At 43.2% G+C, this 20,799-nt stretch overlaps 1 protein-coding gene across 2 annotated transcripts in view; it reads right to left on the bottom strand.

The window, feature by feature from the left end:
* gabbr1a (gamma-aminobutyric acid (GABA) B receptor, 1a) overlaps positions 1–20,799 on the bottom strand; it is an 80,740-nt gene that overhangs the window by 44,568 nt on the left and 15,373 nt on the right. For both annotated transcript variants that reach the window (XM_073485739.1, XM_073485741.1), the window contains 2 exons: positions 14,062–14,222; positions 2,623–2,757 (listed from right to left, as the gene is read on the bottom strand). In XM_073485739.1, coding sequence (XP_073341840.1) covers positions 2,623–2,757; positions 14,062–14,222 — 296 coding nt within the window. The remainder of the gene's footprint in view (positions 1–2,622; positions 2,758–14,061; positions 14,223–20,799) is intronic.

Raw genomic sequence — 20,799 nt, 5'->3', positions numbered from 1 at the left:
AGACAATGCTCGTGTCAGGAGCTCCTCACCGCTCTGCTCCGCGAAGAATACACACCAAGTCTATTTTTGGCAAAAGCAGCCGCGTCAATCTGCACAGAGCAGATCGAGCCAGACAGGAAGTCAGACAGCGGAACGGCATCGAGCCAGTCAGTTTTCAAAATAAAACACCCTGTGCTGATTCGGGATCTACAGCATAACAAAGTTGGAAATATTATCAATAAACTCACTTGAAACGGACAAGTAACGAAACGATTTAACTACGTAGCCGACTCAACCACAGTAGAGGCACATAAATCAAGGAGTAATGATAAAATAAACACATTCTGAGCAAATCAACAACATCAGGCAAGCATGACGCTCTACTTCTGAAACGCTCCCGGCGGGATATGAAGTCGTGTGGAGGAAAGAGTGAGAGACAGAGACAGACACACCGCAGAGGAAAAATACTGCCCTTCATGACATATTCTACAGATAGACGTTAAAACTGTCGTGAAATGTTGGTATGATGTGGATATGAGTGTCCACAGATCGTCTTCAGGTGTACTTTTGCGGTGAGATTCCAAATCTTTGGATGGAGCGCCGCTGCAGCTTCGCATAAGATACGCCGGCTCTGTGGCGACTCAAACCTGTTTACATGGGCGGTGAAATGAAAAGCAAGACTTTCTACCATGAACACGCGCCGCTCACGCAGGAGGTCTCTCAGCTCTCATTTTAATCCAGTTTACAGATCCTGAACTGCTCACAGACCCATCGGGTCTGCCCCCAAAGTATCAGACGTATAAAATCTGAATGATTTGACACTTCAGGTCTATATTTTCAACAATACTCATGTAATGCAAGGTTGAAGCCCAATAAAAAGGCACTGAATAAATATTTGTATCTAAATATTTCTATATTTATAACTCTAACCGAGGTGGAGCAGAGAGTGCTTCTGTTTACCATAAACTCGCCCTCCCTTTTGCCCAGCAGCTGAGAAACCTGACACAAAAACTTGAGGAGCTGCAGTGTTTATTCACGGCGAACTGCGAACACTGTATATTTACTGCCACTAGACAACTTCACCGCTAACCTTTGCTTCTGCTCTGATAGCCAACACGGTCTGCCCCGAGCGCAGCCACCGTCTCTCTGTCTCTCTCGCTCGACTACACACTCACTACGACCCACGCTACCCAAACGCATCAATCATATGCATCCGTGTTTACGGTAAAATATACAGGAATAATCGCACATATTAAAGGAAAACAGCACACTGCACAGGAAGTTTGGCTGCTCCCTCATTGTCACTTTTAAATTCTGACAGAACCGGTGGAGACACTTCAGTGTCTCGACAACGGTGTCATCACTCGAGCGCTTCTCTGACAAGACGGCTGCAGTCTAGACACTGCGTGCGGTAGGGCGGGGTTGTGCTTAAGAAGAAATAGTTCCTAGGATTTGATGCACAAGTTGGCGAGGATGGAGAATGAAATATCAGGAGAACTGCCGATCCTACTTTTGATTTTTAATTAAAAACGTGACGCCTGCAGAAGCCCTGAAGGGGAAAAAGAGGAAAAGAAATGTTTTATGGTGATGTAAATTGTTTGCGCTCCTGTGTTTATGACTTGAGAACTGGTGAAAGAAAAGTTTTGGCCAGGATGATCTTTCTAAGTTCCTCAATTTTTTCCATCTGTGAAAACATGTAAAGAAAAAAGAAATTCATGTGTGAAACCAAACAAACAAAATTCTCCTGAATGTTTCTTCCCACTCTTTCATGTGTGAAACTGTGAATTGGGTCTTTTTTTAGGATTTAGGATTTTTTTTCACCAGGTTTCACTCATGAAGGAAAAATTCCAGAAAAAGAAGAAGAAAATGTTTTCACAGATGAGAAAAAGAAATAAAATAAGGAACTTAGAAAGATTATGAGAAACTTCACCAGTTCTAAAGTTATAAACACAAGAGAGAAAAACTGTTTCGATCAGACTTTGAAAATGGATCACCAGAACTTTCTCAGAAAGTCCTCTGGGCTTCCGTAGACACCCTTTACGTGTGAAACCAAGTGAAAGAAAATCTCCCCAAATTCACGTGTTTTCAACCATGAAAGAGTGGGAAGAAATTATCAGGAGAAATTGTTTTTTTTTCATGTTTTTCCTCCTGGTTTCACACACATGACAAAAAAAACCGTTTCACACATGAATTTTTTTTTCTTTACATGTTTTCACAGATGGAAAGAAATTGAGGAACTTAAGAAAGATTATTCTGGCCAAAACTTTTCTTTCACCAGTTCTCAAGGCATAAACACAGGAGAGAAAACACATTACATTAAACTTAGAAAATGGATCACCAGAAAAAAGAAATGTCCTCAGTTGCCAGACTTCGTAAACACCCTTATTTGATAATGAAGAAAAGATAAACGTGATGATTCTTTGGCAAGTTCTGGAGTTAAAAGGAGCATCTTTTTTATTTATAAGCAGAATCATGGATGCTTACTTGTGACTGACATCAGTATGTGTTTCATGTGAGTTATGACTGAAAAGGAGTATGAATTTTGGCGGAAACTGCAGCTCACGCCTTCATCAACACTGGGTTAAAAAATGACTGGGGGATTGTAAACATGGGTTGAAGGGGGAGTACTAAACAGTCACCCACCACGATGAGGTTCCACATACGAGCAGCTTCGGCGACCAACGTGGAGACGCCGCTGCAGCCGGGCATCAGGACGATCTTGATGGGCTCGGTGTACAGAAGGTCGTACAGCAGCTTGGTGGCTTCTCCTGGGTCACACTGCAAGGACAAAATGACAAAGCGTTAAATGCATGGACAGATGGGCGAGTGGATCAATAACGGGGAAGAGAAATGAATAGAGGTGATCGAAGAGAGAGCAAGGGCGAAGATGGAGGAAAAAACGGGAAAGATGAGGGTGAGGGAGACAGATGGAATGAGAACAGAGGGGGAGGGAAAAGGAAGGAACAAATAAGCAATGAAGTGTGGGAGATGGAGGCGAATAAACAGACAGAAGATAACAGAAGAGAGTAGATAAAGTAAAGGGAAATGACATAGAGGTGGTAGGCAGGGAGCGACAAAAAGGCCAACGCAAATGTGAAGAGAAAAGTAGGTGAAAGGAAAGGACAAGTAGGGGAAATGGAAAGAACAAAACAGACGAGGTCAAGACAAAGTAAAGGAAAATGGCACCAAAGTGGCAGCGAGCAGCAAAGACGCAGATGCAAATGTGAGGAGAAAAGACAAAAAAGTATTCGTATTGAGTTCACGTCCAAACACAGCCAGTATGTATCATCAAAAACACAACACGCTGTCCACAGATCGAGACATGAAAACAGAAAGACAGCCGGAGACCAAACAAAAGTGAGGCCGACGACCAAAACAGCAGCCATCACAAGTCATTACAACCCTTCCAATAAAGTCATTTGCAGCGTGTCTAGGCTGCGAGAGTGTGGCTGGAATGATCCATCACTGCTCTGTCAGCCAGATCACCGACAGGCCATCACCGCCGCGCTGCTCATCAGAGTCACAGATAAACTGGCCTGACACGTCTAATGATTCGGCATGGAAGAGGAGACATGGCTCGCAAACACAAACACTCGCATGCACATTTAAAAAAAAAATACACTCCAGATGAGTGTCACAAACAATCACACCGCGGCCGATGATGGCGACGACCAATATGGCTCCTAATTGTGGTGTTTGTCTCAACGTCTGAATTGTCTCTTTGAGGCAGCCCTGTGATTTTTTTGTTTCTGAGGAGGTAATCACCACTCAAGACCGAGGAATATGTGGAACAGCTGGACTTCTCATTGAGTGATGTGTTTCCTTTTAACTCAGAGTAAGTGTCATGCCATCGCAGAAGAAAGTCAGGACGTTAACATGCAGTAGTTAATGAAATAGGAACCCAATTAAAGGAACAGTGCACCCCAAAATGAAAATTCAGCAGCAACAACAAATAAAGTAGAAGTAGTAGTAGTTTTAAACGTAAAAAAAACAACCATACAGCTTGTCCTGGATGTCTCTGGAAGCCCGATGACATTATTTACATCCTCTAAATTGGAGCCATTTTATGTTTTTTTTCCCCAGCTACTTCAGTTGTTTAGGAAAATGCTGCAACTCTGTTTTGCTGTGAAGCTCCAGAAATGTTTTGTGGTCTACGAAACTTCAAGCAACTTTCCATCAGCATGAGGAGGAGTAGATAGTGACCGGATTTTCACTTTTTGGTGAGCTTATCGTTTACAGTTACTTCAAGGAACTTTCATTTTTGGTTGGTTCTGGCGGCCCCTTTGAACAAAGATGGCTATGGTGAAAAAAATAATCTTTGTTAGAGTGCCAAAAAAAAGAAAAGAAACAAATTAAAATTAAATGGCTCCATGCTCCATACTCCATAACTGTCCGGCGTAGTCCAAGTCTCTGGAAGCCCCGAGATCCCAAATTGATTTGAGCTACAGTGAAGATCTCGGCTTAAAAAAGGGTGTAGATAACATCTTTTCAAATCAGTTTGGGATCTCCGGATTTCCGAAGACTTGGATTACAGCAAACGTAATTTTTTCTGTTTACATTTTAAAGCAAGTCTCCATCTACTTCAGTTGTTCAGGAGAATCTTGCTGCACTGTTTCGCTGTGAAACTCCAGAAATGTTTAGTGGACTACAAAACTTCACATGCCTTTCCATCTGCATGGATGTGAGTAGATAATGACTGAATTTTTATTTTTGGGTGAACTTTTCCTTTAAAAACTGTTGACTCGCCTTACTGTTGACTCTCTCTATGGGTTTCTTTATCGGCCCTAGTCAACCTTTGATTTATAGACCCTTTTCACAGCAGGAAAAGCACCGGTTTAACCAATCACGTTAAGGCCTGGTCCACACGTACGCGAGTATTTTTGGAAACGGGGTTTTAGAATAAACAAATCTCCGTCCAGACGACCATTTTGGCACCATTTTAGAAATAATCTCCGTCCATTAAACACACCTGAAAACACACAAACATTAACGTACACTGAGCATGCTCAGATTGTACACTCCGGTCGGTTGCTTGGTTACAGAAAATATAGTGAACGAGGCAGTGAAACGTTACGGCTCTCTGCAGAATCTTCCTGGATAATTTATCCACAGAACATTGTAAGCAGCAGTTTTTGTCTCTTTTTTCCATCATGTCTATAACATCTCCAAAAACTGCATTTCTGAATATCTTCTCCCTGGAAGGATTTTTCCAAAAGCTCATATTTCAATGACCTTAAACACTGTTTACGTGTGTACGAAAGGCCAAAACACATAGAAAGAGCCTCCTTTTAAGAAAGACCCGTGTACGTGTGGATAGGGCCTAACCCCCCAGATTCTACCGGGCCTGTATCCGCCGTGATACGTTTGCCGGACCCGATCGCAGCTGTTCTAGACAATGCTCGTGTGTCCGCCGGCTGCACCGCAGCACATTTCAGCAGCGTCCCAGAAGTCTGTTCCGAGAATATGCGCCAAGTCCATTTTTCGACGGAAGCGGACCGCAGCTGCATTCAAAATATAACACCCACGTGCAGATTCTGAATCTTCAGCACAATAAAGGTAAAAAAATATTAACAATAACACACTTAAAGCAGACAACGAAACAAAGAAATGAAAAAATAAACACAATCTGAGCAAGTCAACAACAACATCAGGCAGGCATGACGCTCCGCTTCCGAAATGCTCCCAGTGGGATATGCAGCTGTGTCGAGGACGGAACAAAACAGCATCGCACACTCCAGGTAACAGAGACGTGCCTGATGGGATCGAGGGGTAAGTGTCCCTGTAAGCCATGTCAGTGAATGAGCACACACAACACCGCAGCCCCTCAAACCAGCTCACCTAAATAGAATGCATCCATCATTAATGTTATAAAGTCCACCTGTGCTTTTTCCTGCATGACAAGTCAAAACGTCTGCCGTGAGAAGGGTCTCCTGGGCCAGATAACAAACTGTCATCAAGGTGATCGTCGTAGGCTGCAGAGAACCAAGGTCACGGCATCAGCGACATCTCCTGCGTCCGATTCAGTGGGTGCTCGGCAGCTTGGGCACCCACTGGGAAATAATACTGTGAGGTGACCGAATCAGAAGAAAAGGGCACGGCAGACAAAAGGCACAGCAGAGTTTTAGCTGTGATCGAAACCTGCGACCATTCTTATATCAATCTTTGTTTGCACTTTGTCGCGACCCCTCCTTTCCACTGGGGGTTTCTGTGTCTATTTTGCTGCCTCTGCTTTGTTTAGTAGGATGAAGGTCAGGAGGACTTTATGAGCCACACCTGAGCCCCGTGTGCTTCTCTCTATAAAACTCACCACCACCCCCACACACAAGAGATCCCCTCTTCCATCCTGGTCTGTTTTATTTGCTGCAGACGTTTGCACACGCCCACACATGCTTACATTAGTGATTACTGACTTCCACGTTCTTTTTTATATTTTTGTGAATAAATATGCTTGTGCGCAGCCTGAAAACTCGCCTGGTCTCCCTTTTTTGTCGCCATCTAAGAGCTGGGCTGTGACAACTTTTGCATCACCTGACCTAATTAGCTCTAACAAGCGTACAAAGACTTTTAAACCCAGGGCCATTGGAAACAGTTCAACACAGCCTGTCCATTAGCTTACCATTGAAGTCATGTTGGCAGTTATTTGCACTAAAAGATAGCTTTGATTAGAGCCACATTTGGGCTACAGGGTGAAGCCTGGGCGGATTAGTGGACCTAAAAATGAATATTCAGTCATTATCTACTCGCCCCCATGCAGACTGGAAGTCGGGTGAATTTTCATAATCCACAAAACATTTCTGGAGCTTTGCAGCAAAACAGTGTCTCCTGAACAAGTGAAGTAGATGGGGACTGGTTTTAAAACGGAAATAAACAACCGGGCAAAAAAACATAAAATGGCTCCCATGCAGCTTGTCCGGCGTAATGCAAGTCTCCAGAAGCCACGAGATCCCAAACTGATTTGACAAGACGTTATTTACACCCTTTTTTAAGCAGAAATCCTCACTGTAGCTGCAAGGCTAAAAGTGTTACGCGCACCCCTTCGGCAGCGGGACCACATTACTCCGGACAAGCTGCATTTATTCGGTTGTTTTTTGACATTTCAAAACAGGTCTCCATTTACAGTTGTTGAGGAGAATGCTGCAATACTGCAAGCAACAGTCATTCAAGCCTTTATATTGTGTAAAAGTTGGGGCATTGATTGGTATTTTGATTCTTGTTTCATTCAGTATACAATGGAGATATGTGGAATTGCATCTAAAGTGCTATTCTACTTTTTATCATCAAATACTCACTCTAGATAGAAGATTTAATCCATAAAGGATACACTTGAATTCATGTAGGTGAACGGTAAGCTGCTTAAATAAATATTTGCAGATATGTGATCAAATACTTTGACCTCAGGCGCCCCGGCAGCTCACCTGGTAGAGTGCGTTCACTGTGTGAATGTACAACGGCTGAATCTTTTCTACATGGTGGCACATGCTGACCCGGCCCAGGTTCAATTCCAGCCTGGGCTATAAGATGCATGTAATCCTCTCTTAAGCTATAAGTATCCAATAAAGGCGAAAAAGCCCCCCAAAATATGGATTTTATTTTTTTTTAAATATTCTACATCCAACACCGTCAAAAAGAAGATAAAAATTGATGCAGCAGAACTTGAGATATCTTAATTTTAACTCCATGCATTCTTCTCCCTTGTCAAAAACCTGGCACCTACATTACCCACAATGCAACTCAGGCATTTTCCTAATGCATTCATGATCTCAGTTGCAAGATCAAATTTCTTCAATACAGCATGGTGTTCGTTTTGTAAATGATGTTTCCAAATTAGATTGAAAGAGACGATAAAAGCACGGTTTGCTACCACAGCGTGTCCAATCAGGACACAGCTCCACCCTCTCGTCCAAATTTGGTCACTTATGGTTAAAAAACAAAACAAGATGACAACAGCGAAAACGACAAAGTCAAGGCTTTAAAACGGTAGTGCACAAAACGATGGGTGACGTCACGGTGGCTTCTTTTACGTCGAATGTAATAAACATATACATATATAAACATATAAGTCTTGTCTTTTTTTTGTCACAGTGGTGATCAAAAAGACCATCTTTTCATAAAAAAACCACCCGAACATGTTATCTCTCTACCTTCAAAGCCGCCTGGCAGTCCAACTGTGGGACAAATCCTTGAAAACTTGGTGCCCCGATTCATCACAGGGGTCCAAAGATCAAAGATAGTTTAATTTCTTTTAATTTAACACACCACCAGAAGAGAGCAGGACGGCTTCATCACCAAAATCTGCAGCAGAGGAAGTGCTAGGCTGGCTGGCTTTTACATCTTTGTTAAAAACACTCACTGACCAACAAAACCAATCTGTACAGGAATCTCATTACATGTTGACATCAACCTGACCTGACCACTTAGTTAATTAGAGTGCGCCTGTAAAATTACTCTGAGTCTCCATGCACGGCTGCCCATCTTCAATGCACAGGGTTAACAGCATTAACACCGACTTGGAAAGCAGCTTCACGTTATTGATGTCACACAGCAATAGGCAACCTTGTGCAGTGCCGGGCCGAGAGGCTGCAGGTTTTTTCCTCCCGATCAATCACTGCACCAGCTGATTTCACAGACCGCTTCCTCCTCTCTGGTGTTCCCGGTGTAAAAACGCTTCTGCTTGTTCCTCATAAAACAAATTGCTGTGTTATCTTCGTGTGAGGGAGAGGCAGACTGACGCACAGACCTTTTTTAAATACTCTCCTTCCCGAAGGTTGTTTGTGTTCTCTGTCGCCGTGGCTGTGGGCTGGCTGCATGCTGAGAAGAAGCTTGTTAGCTTTCTGGTGTTAGTGTTTTAACCATATTCTGATGAGCGGGACTCCAGCGCCTACGCTGATTATCTTTAAGAGATTTAATCAATTTATCATTCCCATCCAGCATCACAGCGTTAAATAAGGGTTGTGTTTATACATTTTCCATATTATAGTATGTGTCTTGACATTAGATTCGGACCCTGTAGAGGTTAATTAAGTCCCTCCACTTGTTTGAGTCAATATTATTTTTCTACATATTAAAGTTGCGTGAGGCAAGAAATATTTCAGAACGTTTTATATGTTGAATTAATGTTTTTTAATTGGAACAAACCTGGCGACAGTGTAGACTGCCAAGTTTAAATATAGTTAGAGAAGCAGGCTTGGCTGCAGAGCTTCTATTAAGAAAAAATAAAAAATAAACAGTTTTATTGGGTGATAAATCACAGATAACCCAATCACTAGTGGGCCAACACGCTTAAAGCGTTTTAAAATCTATCTAAATCATCACGTACAAAATAAGCAGGTTTTTTTATGTATTGAATAATGACACAATCTGTTTTAAATCAGCTCCCTAAAAACCTCATTTTTCTCTCCAGGGAAAATGAAGGCTGGCGATCCAGTCAGCCTGGCACCACTTCTATTTGCTTTCACGTCTCCATCTAAAGGAATCTCTGTCTGTCTGTCTGTCTGTCTGTCATTCATACATCTTGAGAAGGGTTCATCTGATATTCTTCACACTTGGCAGGTTTGTTTTTGAGGAAGTGCAGTGTTGAATTTGGTGTTATTTGGACACTTCTGAACACTGCTCATGTTCTGTGTTAATACGTTTTGAATGAACAAAGAACACCGCTCTGTGCAGCAGCGGGGCCGTGGCTCAGCGCGCCGTCAGCTACTCCGGGATGCCTCTCCAGCTCAGAAAGTAACGGAAATAATCATCCTGATTTCAAATAATATGGTTGATATTATCGGGGCTGGAGATATACTTGCTGTTGAACCATAAATTCACATAGACAACCGTCTGCGTGGTGAACGTAGTTGTTCACATACTTGCCTTTGTAATACGCGTTACCACTAGATGGCACACATTAGCTTGTAGTCTCATTGTTCTCCCTGCTGCTGCTGATGTGCTTACTGACACTACACTGCTTCTAGCACTCATGTGCATATTGCATCTGGCGTACATCTAGCGTTATCTTCAGAGGACGTGCACAACCCAAGCTCCAGACAGAACAGCCAGCCCTCATGCGTACCTGAACGTGTTGTTCAAAGTAAGTATATCTTCGGCCTGAGACTGGATCTGTTTATCCCTCACATTACCAGATCGTAGGGCTGTCGCTTTTTAGTCGAAAGCCAAACATTCATTCGAACGTGGGCTGAAAAGTTCATAATCGAGCTGTAATAACCTGTTTGAAATGTAAAGTCTATAAGCCCATTAGGCTGTTTGTTGTAGTTTGCCTTCTGATCCAGCAAAGGGCGCTCTAAAACGTCACTATCAGCATGGCCTATGGTGCTACTGACCTAACAGTAAACTAAGCTGACGTTAACGTTATGTTGTTTCCAAGAAAATGGAGGACTCAAATGGAGAAAACGAACAAATCATCTTGATTTTTGGAAATAGTGACAGCCCTACAAGACAATCTGCGGCTGACATCTGTAACGGTCGAGGACCCGGACCAGAATTTTCCTCCAACTGTGAGGAATCGAGATGAAATCTACCCCAAAGCCCTGCAGCGTGATCCCCTCTTGACTCCGAGCAATACACCTGCCATGACGTAGTTGGGTTGGAGAGAATTCTTCTACTGTGGTAGACTGGTACCAAAAGAAAGCACAGTGTCAGGTGTCATTTTGTTTGATTTTCTCGAAAGCACATTTTGAACGGCATCCTTTGAACAGACTCTGCACTACTTACAGACTACATGAATGAATAAAATCACGGTTTGTTTCGTCTTGAAGCGATCTGGTTGTCTTTGCGACTGAGGCGCCAACAATAATACCACTTGGAAACGCTTGGGGTGGGATTTTGTCTGTTTCCACTTAAATGTAAGAGCAAGCAGAGGAGCAACAGCTTGAACTTGACTTGAATAAAATTCACTTGTGTTACCCTTAAGAGTTACTTAAGGTACCATATAATGAAGCGGGTCTATTCTGGAAAAACACAAGTGCAAAACAGCATCAGGCTCCATAGTCGAACCTCTCTTTCATTCAAGTGTTTCTACGAGCGTAAAGGAACGAAACCTTCGGTAACAAAATGGGAACACGGTGCAGTAAGAGGTGAATAAGCACACAGTCTCCCTCCTGAAAAAAAATGGAGAGAAAACAGGGGTGTTGGCAGGTATGCAATAAAGGCTGAGGAATCTCTGCTATTCTTGGAGGTCTGTCTTCTACAACCCTCTGGGGTCATCACCATTTCCACTTTCATTTCTACCTTCTCTCTTGGCTCGTGAGAGCGCCTGGGTTGACGGCCCCCGATGCCGTTCCCAGACACACACACACACGGAGATTAATGCAAGTGTGTGTACACAGTCATAAAAATGCGCTCGTACGGCTGCACTTACACACATTCATGACACAGTCGCACCACCTCTGTCGCTGTCCTCTGTGCTGAAATTCCCTGAGCCAATATCAGTGTCGACGTTAACGCGCCGACGTGGCCCCTCCAATCAGTCAAACTCAGCCTGCGAGAACCTTTAAAAGAAACCAAAGGCTCCCTGGGCTGGGAATAAAGGGACAAGATACTGGCTCGTCATAATACACTCTCTAATTACACTCCAGATTGAATAATATAAAAAGGGTGTAAAGAGGGGATAAGATAAGGGCCTGTGGGACAGCCTATGTATTGAATCTCAAAGCGTGCTCAGCGACATCTCCTAATTTCCTCATAATCACGTCTGGCACTACACTCGGGGCTTGTATGCCAGTGGACACGCACGAGGACCAGTGATGAAAACTGGTTCTGCCACAGCGGGGATGAGAAATTGTGTCACGGCTGCCAATTAAAATAAAGGGCGGAAGTGAGGGAAGCACCTTGTTTCACCATCTCTCTGCATCTCCACTGTCTCACTCCATCATTGTTAATAATTGATCAAAGTTTGCAGTCTCGGCTTTGATATATCCATGGCAACGGCCTGCGCGGAGAGTGTGTGCCTGTGTGTGTGTGTGTTTGTGTGTGTGCGTGCACACGTCTGTCTGTGTGTATGTGTGGATCTCAGAAGGCTGTAAATAGTCTGATGCTGTCGCCAGAATAGCCAGAGAAACAAGCCGTTCTGCTACCACGGGGTATCTGCATCCATTAAAAGGACAGGCTGGGATTAAGTGTTGAGCTTCATGAATATTGTATGATGTTGAACAAGCTGAGGACATCGCTTGATACTCCCAACCCTAATGGTCACAGACTGGCGTGTGTGTGTGCGCATGTGTGTGTTTAGGCACCTGTTTGCCAACTTTAATGCACGCCTCGTATTCAATACTGCGCGTAAGACTTAAAAAGATGCAATGAAAGTTTCTCTATCATGATAAATTCAGGTCAAGAGAGTCCACCGCATAATTACGCCTCTCGAGCCTTGATCTTAAGACGCGAGCAAACAGTGGGCCAGTTACGCCCTTGTCTTAATCTCGCAGTTAAACAAAGAGCGAGCAAAGCTGGAGATTTGTCCTCTGACCAAACAAGAATGAGGAGTGAGTCGTAATAACGGGGTGTAAATATGATGGCTAATTAATCCCTTTCTTATAATTGCTTTGCAGCCTCTCAGAGGGTAAGATCCTCATTACTATTCCAGCCAGGTGATAAATGTTTGCAATCAGAGGGTAAAAAAAAAAGAAGAAGAAAGAAGGAAAAAAGGCACTGTACCCAGAGCAGGAGCAATAAAATCCCCCCTCCTTGACTTAATTCAAGGAATTAACCAGCGCCACTCAGACAATGTTATACCAGCCTCTTTGAGCCGTTCTATTCAAAGGCTCTGCATCTTTTTCTCCAAGCCCGAGGCGCCAGCGACTCCTGAAGCACGAGGAGCGATGCTTTCCAATCCCTATGAAATCTGTTCATGCAATTGCTTTATCTTTATGTTTATGGCAGCTACATCTGCAGCTGCCTGCTTCACTACACTTGTAATCACAGGACGCACAAACAGACACACACGCTCGCACTCGCACACGTTTGATCTGTTTAGCATTTGATTGCCAAAGAACAAGGTGTATGCTTAACAGAATGCGAATAAGCATGCACTCGGCTCTGCATACATCCAGCACATGAATTTGCACACATATTTCCACAGAGCTGAAACCTTATTTGTTTCTGTGGTTTGCTTCAAGAGTAACTGTGTTGCCATGCCAACTCTCCCTCTCTCTCGCTCTCTCTCTGACACACACACACACGCATGCACACACACACACACACACACACTCTCTCTCTCTCTCTCTGCTATTCTGTTTAACAGGATTCCAATGCAGAGCCGTGTACACCAATCAGAATAAAGCTCGTAGCAAAATTTCTAACCAGTCCCGGTACAGTTAACTGTTTGGTGCCCCGGCCGCTCTCCAGGCAGGCATCTGTCCTGCAGCATGATTGATAATAACCCTCAGGAGAGGCGACAGAGGGGATATCCAGTAATTGTTTTCCTGTGTCTCCACTCATGCCATTCTTGAGAAAAATGGTTCCTTTTTTTTGTGGATGGGGGGTGAAACTTTCAGAATATCAACCAGGACATGCAGCAAGGAGGCGCAAAACAGATCCATTTCTACTGTAATAAATAATGTGCTTCTTGATTAAAGTGTGTGTCAGGAGTAGTGGGTGGTAAAATGGGGCAGCGAGGGGAAATGAAAGCAGTCGGGGGGCGGATATTGGATTTATAGCGGTTGATAATGCTGACATTTTAAAATACCACCATGATTAATGATTGATGAGCAACAAGCAGGAGGTGTGTTTGTTCATTTAGCACAAACCAGCTCTGTGCATGGCATGGCAGCCCCCCCTTTGTTAACCACAGTGAGGTTATTTATCAGCCGGGTGACCTTTGAGGAAAAGCTCTGACTTGGGGGGAAAAGAGGCAGGTGTTCCTAAAAAAATAAATAAATAAAAAGGTAAAAATATAACATACCTGAGAAATAAAATAAGTCAGGAAACAACACAGAGTGATGACAAACATGATGCTCTGCAACACTTCAACAGGCTCAGCTTCCCCTCCTGATAATTGGAGAGGCAGATCATCAGATCCCTCACTGACTTGACACCACACGTCTCTTAAGTGCGCACCTCCTCTGACTCTCCTCCACATGCACTCACCATGCTGTCGTAGTGGATGAGCTCCAGCTCATAGTCGGGCAGGATGTCGCTCCTGTTGTTCACCAGGTCCAAGGCCATCTGAGCGGAGGGCATGCACGCTTGACCGCCCGGCCAGCCGCCGCTCATGGGGAACAGCGCTCCGATGTACAGCTTCTTCTTGCCTGCGGATGGCCGTGGCCAGAGGAGGAGAAGGACGATGAGAGATGCCCGGAGGAACATCGCATGCCCGCGGGCTGCGCGACTCACCCGCGGGGGACTTCTGCAAACCAGCGGCATGGCTCAAGGTGAGTTGAACCGGAGGACGTTAATTAACACAGAGGTTATTTTTACGCGCAACTCGAATTCAAGTGAACTCAACACGTGTCCGAGGATTGTACGCGGAGCTTTGCAGGTGCTGTGTAACCCAACTATTTACGTTTAATTGCAAGAGTTTAGCGACTGGAGTAAATCATTTAGCCCGCGTATAATTTGGCATAATGCATGGTTAATTATACATGGCATGCTCGATATCTCCGGGACAAAGTCAAGCAGAGTTCAGTCAGCCTTTACTCCGCGCCTCGGGATGCTCATCAGTCAAGTTTCAAAGCGATCCAACTCATTTCCACGCGTTTTATCCACACATTTGGCTCAAAGTCACCCGTGAATATTTGACAGCGCGTCCGTTGCTCACGACTTTTACGCACAATAACAACAACACCACCAGAAAAAAAAAAAAAAAAAAGGATGCGCGACCAGGCTGGAGGAGGCTGCAGCCCAGCACGGAACGGATCGGGTCAAACGAGCTGCAGCAGCGGGGACAGCGGGCTACATCTCCCTCCTGTTAACGCAGCAGCCGTATTTCCAACAGATGAAAACGATTTGCCGCGGAAAGGCAGGCGCGCCAGAGCTCTGCGTCTGATCCACTGCAGCACCGGCTGGCTGAGTGCGAGCGAGAGAGGAGCGAGGAGAGAGAGAGAGAGGGAGAGAGAGAGAGAGGGAGGGAGAGAGAGAGGGAGAGAGAGCAAGAGAGAGGGAGAGAGAGAGGAGAGAGGGAGGGAGAGAGGGAGAGAGAGGGAGGGAGAGAGAGAAGATGAGAGAGAGAGAGGGAGAGAGAGAGAGGGAGGGAGAGAGGGAGAGAGAGAAGATGAGAGAGAGAGCGAGGAGAGAGAGGGAGAGAAAGAAAGCGAGAAGAGAGAGGGAGAGAGAGGGAGGGAGAGAGAGAGCGAGAAGAGAGAGAGGGAGGGGGAGAGAGAGAGAAAGGGAGAGAGGGAGGGAGAGAGAGAAGATGAGAGAGGAGCGAGGAGAGAGGAGATGATAGAGAGAGAAAGAAGATGAGGATAGAGAAGACAAGAGAGGAGAGAGAGAGGAAAGAGAGAGAGGGGAGGGAGATAGAGAGAGAAGATGAGGGAGAGAGAGCAGGACTAGTCTGAAATGTATGCTGAGAGAGAGAGAGAGAGAGGCAGACAGGAGAGAGAGAGAGGGAGGGAGAGAGAGGCAGACAGGAGAGAGAGAGAGGGAGGGAGAGAGAGAGGGATGAGTGGTTGGGAGGGGGCTCTGGGCAAAATCCTTCTCAAAGATTTTCTAATGAGTTACACGCTGAGCTTAACTTAAAGAGTACATCCATTCCACGAGAGTCCCACACAACCTCATTTTGTCACATTTTCTTCTTTGCTTTTTGACTTCCTCTACTCCCACTTGCTGCAGCTGCTGGCTGACACGTTGCCTCTCAGCCGCGTCCATAACCGATTTCTGATTGAATCAATACATGTGGGCGACGTGTGCGGACCTCACCAGGGTTAAAGGCCAACTTTAAAATAAAACAAATCTATTTCATACTCAGAGAGACGGATGAGTTTTCTACAAGTTAAACGGTAAATTAGTTTTTTTGCAGGCAGATGAGCTTATGGGGGGAAAATCAATATCAATCACAACATAATATAAAAATAATCAAATTGAAGTTCAGAGCAATAATGTAATGCATGAATCTGTTCAACTGTTTTTATGATTATTTTCATCATCAGGCCATTTGGGAGCAGGTGAATTTCTATGAATTTCTTCTCCAAAACTACGTAGTGCCCCTTTAAATCAATACAAGTGGGCAAATACGGACCTCACCGTGGTCAAAGGCCAACTTAAAAATCTACTTAATACTCAGAGACAGATTAGTTTTTTGCAGGCAGCTGAGCATATGGGGAAAAATCAATATCAAGCACAGCGTCAATGATGAGGAATTCTCTGATATTGATCGATGATTGATCGATTGATTTATCGATTTGGCTTCTGGGCGGTGATTAACATAAAATAATCAAACTGATGTTGAGAGCAATAATGTAATGCGTGAATCTGTTCCACTGTTACGACTGTTATGACTGACTGTTTTATGTCTTAACAAACTAAATAAACAAACTGACCTTAAGGGACGACACAGTTTTATACTGTTTTATTTTGTTTATATTTGGCGGACCCTGCCACCTTTCTAGTTTCAAACAGTGTTCTGGGGACCGGGGAGCGATCTAATTAACATTGTAAATATTAAAATTCTGAGTTTGGATTTCCTTTCCGAAACTACACAGTGCCCCTTTAAAGCAACATTATGGAAATTATTTTACCTTTAAGTAACAGCTTCAAAATCATGTTAATGGTACAGTGTCTTGCAACAGGGTGAATGGTGTCTCTGTCACTTGCTTCTGCACTATGTAACTTCAGTGAGAGGGCAGGATCACAGCGTTACATACATGTTTACTTCAACATACACGTTTTTAACACATGACATTGTTATGATGTCATGAGTTTGGTTTGTAGTCAGCACCTACATTACGTCTGACAAACTGCTACAGACCTGGGATTTGTATTTATGACAGTTGTGTTGCACTCAGAAGCTGTGGGGGGTGCCAAATCGCACAAAATGCCAAATGCTATTGTTGCTCTAATTGAGAAGTTGTTTGGTCTATGAAATGTCAGAAAATGTTTTTAAAATGTCAATCAGTGTTTCGTAAGGCACAGGAAGACGTCCACAACCCAAAGATAGTCAGTTTACTGTCATAGCGGAGGAAAGAAACCAAAAGAGAAGAGAGAGAATATCGACTTTTTGTTGTTAAAAAAATACTTAAACCAAACAATCAATTATCAAAATAGCTGTTGGTTGATTTTACAGTTTCTAACTAATCGATGAGTTGTTGCAGCTCTAGTCTACATTATATCAATCAACTCTTCACACAACAAAGTTTTTTGACTAATATAACACAATGTGAACATATATTGTCACAATAAACAATCAACAATAATATTAAACTAATAATAATTGCTCTTTTAGCTCCTGTCTCTTTAAGGCCCCTCCGCCTTAATACCCAGTCTCCTCTGATTGGTCAGCTCACATACACCTGAGCTAGCACCGCTAACAACAACAGAGCAGCTGTGCTAAATCGATTCTTACGTGCCAAACTGGCTGTTAGACATAAATTATGCAAATGTGCGACGTGGTGACGTAGCGTGATGTCACGGAATTAAAGACGGGACTAATGATGAGGCGTTTCAGAGCAGTGTTTTTTGCGGGAAAGAGGAGCTTCTGTTGGTGCGGGCTTTGACCTTTTACATGCACAAGAACCCAGGAAAAAAACAAAAAAGCATAATAGGTCTTTAAAATTCTGGCTCGCTAATGATTTTTTCATAATCGAATAATCTGCTTATCCTTTTTTCTATTCATCCAATAATCACTTAGTCTATTAAATGTCACAAACTCATTTTAAGAAATCCATCACAGTTTCCTGAAGCCCAATGTGACATCTTCAAATTGCTTGTTTTGTTGGACACTGTCATATCCAACTATTCACTTTACCTATAAAGCAAAGAAAAGCTGTTAATTATCAAAATTGAGAAGCCCAAAGAAGATTGTTTGGCTTTTTTTGTCATTTGAAAGTTAATTTAAAAAGATAACAAAGGAGCAGGGGCATGCTGATTGATTTGCAGCCTTAAATGTTGCAAAAATGCCAAGTCCAACCAATTTTATTATTATTGTGCCAAATCATAACAAAAGTTGTCTCACAAACAGACATAAACAGACCAGCGTTTCAACTGTGGAGACATATTAATTCAATTTTTCTTGTAACTTTGAACTACAGTATATCTGTGGTCGTTTGTTTCTGACGTGATTATAATGAATGGAGGGTGGCACTTGGATATTGACTATGGCAACTCCCACCCTCGGATCCATTATCCAATACATTTTAATTCCTGCTCAATCAATTATCCAATGGCAGTTGTACAGCTATATGTGTTTGCTTAATGTCTTGGGCTCTGACAAAGACACAGTAGTGTTGAAACTATTCTCTTTTTGCAAATGAATCAGTGTGTTTTAGTCCTTTTCTTCCATTTGACGTTTGCTGAAGTGCTCAGGCTGAGAAGCATCTGCTTCGGCTGCGTACTACTGGAAGATGCACGGAAAAAATCTTTTTAAGTTGCTGATTCATTAAATAAATATATCTAAGCATCAACTAATTGATTCATTAACATGTTTGTAGTTAAATTAGACCAGAATAAACTAATTGCACTACAATCCTTGAACACAGCATCTAATCAGACCACTGCAACCAACTGAATATAGATACATATTAATCAACGTGCGGCATGCCCAATGAATCAACGGGGTAGTACGGTAATAAGAGATCCGATTTTGATATGAATGCAACATGAATGCATGGTTAAAATATCAAGCTAGTGTGTAAAATGTAAGGAATAAAACAAAGCCATTACGTAGAGTTGAATATGGTCTGAGTAAATGCAGGTCATAGGGAAGAATAAATGCAGCTGGCAAAGTGCCCTGTGTAGCAGCAGCAGTGGTAGTGCAGTAAAAGTAGAGCAACATTATAAATCTGCAGTCATGCTAGCTCCTCTGTGAGGCTGCGCTGAGGCACAGGGGTGCTCTGAGGGAAAACATGCTACCTTGCTCACAATGTTAATGTTGCGCAGGTATGAAGTTGACCATATTCGCCATCTTTGTCTGGGAGGGACTGTGCTTTTCCTTGTTTCTTAACTGAAACTTTCTGGTCATATGCTGCCCCCCAGTTAGTTTGGCATATGAATTTGACAGGTGGCCAATTGTTACATATAACACCTTGAAATTGTGTTGGGTGCTCCTGGAAAATGGGGAAAAGAGTACTTCAAAAAACCAGAGGCAATCCAGGCACTCCAAACAAGACAAAGTATCAAAACCAAGGATCCTTAAAGAGAAGGAAGGGTCATTACGTCACTGAACAGAGAGACTGTGGTGACAACTGTGTTGAAGTCAATGGGAGATGCATGGAGAAACACACTAAAACCCAACATATCTACAGTCGAAATAACACACTTCAGAGAGAAGGTTAACCACTGATTTCTTCCACGACTTTGTGTAGGAAAGGCTTCTGTTCGCGGTGCGATTGCAGTCTCATGAGCAGAAATCAGTCGGACCTGCCCCGTTTGATCAAAATATTATCAACCCGTCAATCATTTGGGGAAAAAAATCAGTGGTTAACCGACTCTCTGAAGTTTGTTCTTTCATCTTCTACTTCGTTAGAAGTCATACGAGGTAGATATGTTGGGTTTTAGTGAGTTTCTCCACACATCTCCCATTGACTCCAATACAACCAGCACAACCGTCTGGTCTTTATTTTTTATAATAGTGGCTAAATCATTAAAAAAGCCACTATAATAAAGGCTTTTTAATATTTCCTTCCACATTTTGATACTCATTTGGAGTGCCTGGACTGCCTCTGGTTTTTTAACCACATTTAGCCTGGTTTTAACCTAGATACCCCGATGCTTTGTAACCTGCTAATCAATAACTCCATGCTTACTGGGCTAGCACACAGTGTGCAACTGTGCTCTGTAACCACCTCTGCTAATCCATAGACCATTTCATTTCTGCCTCCCCTCCTCGGCCAAGTCTATAAAATGCTACAGAGGCTGCCTTGAGAAATCAGCAAAAAAACGTGGCAGGCGTATCAATCATGGCTGACTTTATTTGCTTTCATTTGAAGAGTGGAAACAGTGATGTAGTTATTGTAGATCAGGGAGAGACTGGACTCCCTGCACACCTGTTTGAGCCCTCTGTTCACATCCCTGGCACACAAAGACATGCGACGGTGCGCGCACACACACACTCACAGCTATAAAATTGTGCACAATAGCCTCTCAGCCTTTATAGTTAAACTGAACGATCACACAGCTGGTTTTCATTTATGTCCTTCTCTGAAATGAACTTCTGATGTTTTCAGAGATACATCTGCGAACATCATTTGATATCGACGGATCCTTTTGAGGAACATTATAGCCGGAGGTTAACGACTTGTTTTGAAAGAAAAAAAACAGAAAGTTATTGTCGTGGAAACACAACTTTATCCCATCCTCAGTGCAGCCTATTTGGATTATTGACTATGTTTTTATTCCATTTTTGCTCGTGTTCCTGCAGTTCTTGTGTAAGCGCTCTAATTGCAATGTAATGTTATTGTTAAAGTTCCCCTTTGAAAATAAGTTATTGCACCAATTGAGAAGAAGACCATTATTTCTCCAGTCTAAATTAAAAACCCTCTGTAGTTAGGCGATGGAATATGACTATTATATAACCTCGGTTCATTACCCAAATCTCATTATCTGGATATCTCCATGTAGCAGAGAGCTATTCAGCTGCTAACAAGCCCTCACAGGCTGAGGTGAGTGTAGTGATCATCTGCTGGCATTTGCCTTCCACTTCCACCTCCTCATCCTCGCTGCCACCCCGTGACC

This window comes from Pagrus major, chromosome 17 (genome assembly GCF_040436345.1).
Source record: "Pagrus major chromosome 17, Pma_NU_1.0".
In the NCBI taxonomy this organism is placed as follows: Eukaryota; Metazoa; Chordata; class Actinopteri; order Spariformes; family Sparidae; genus Pagrus; species Pagrus major.
Note: the sequence above shows the minus strand (reverse complement) of the source record. Positions and strands in the feature narration are given on the sequence as shown.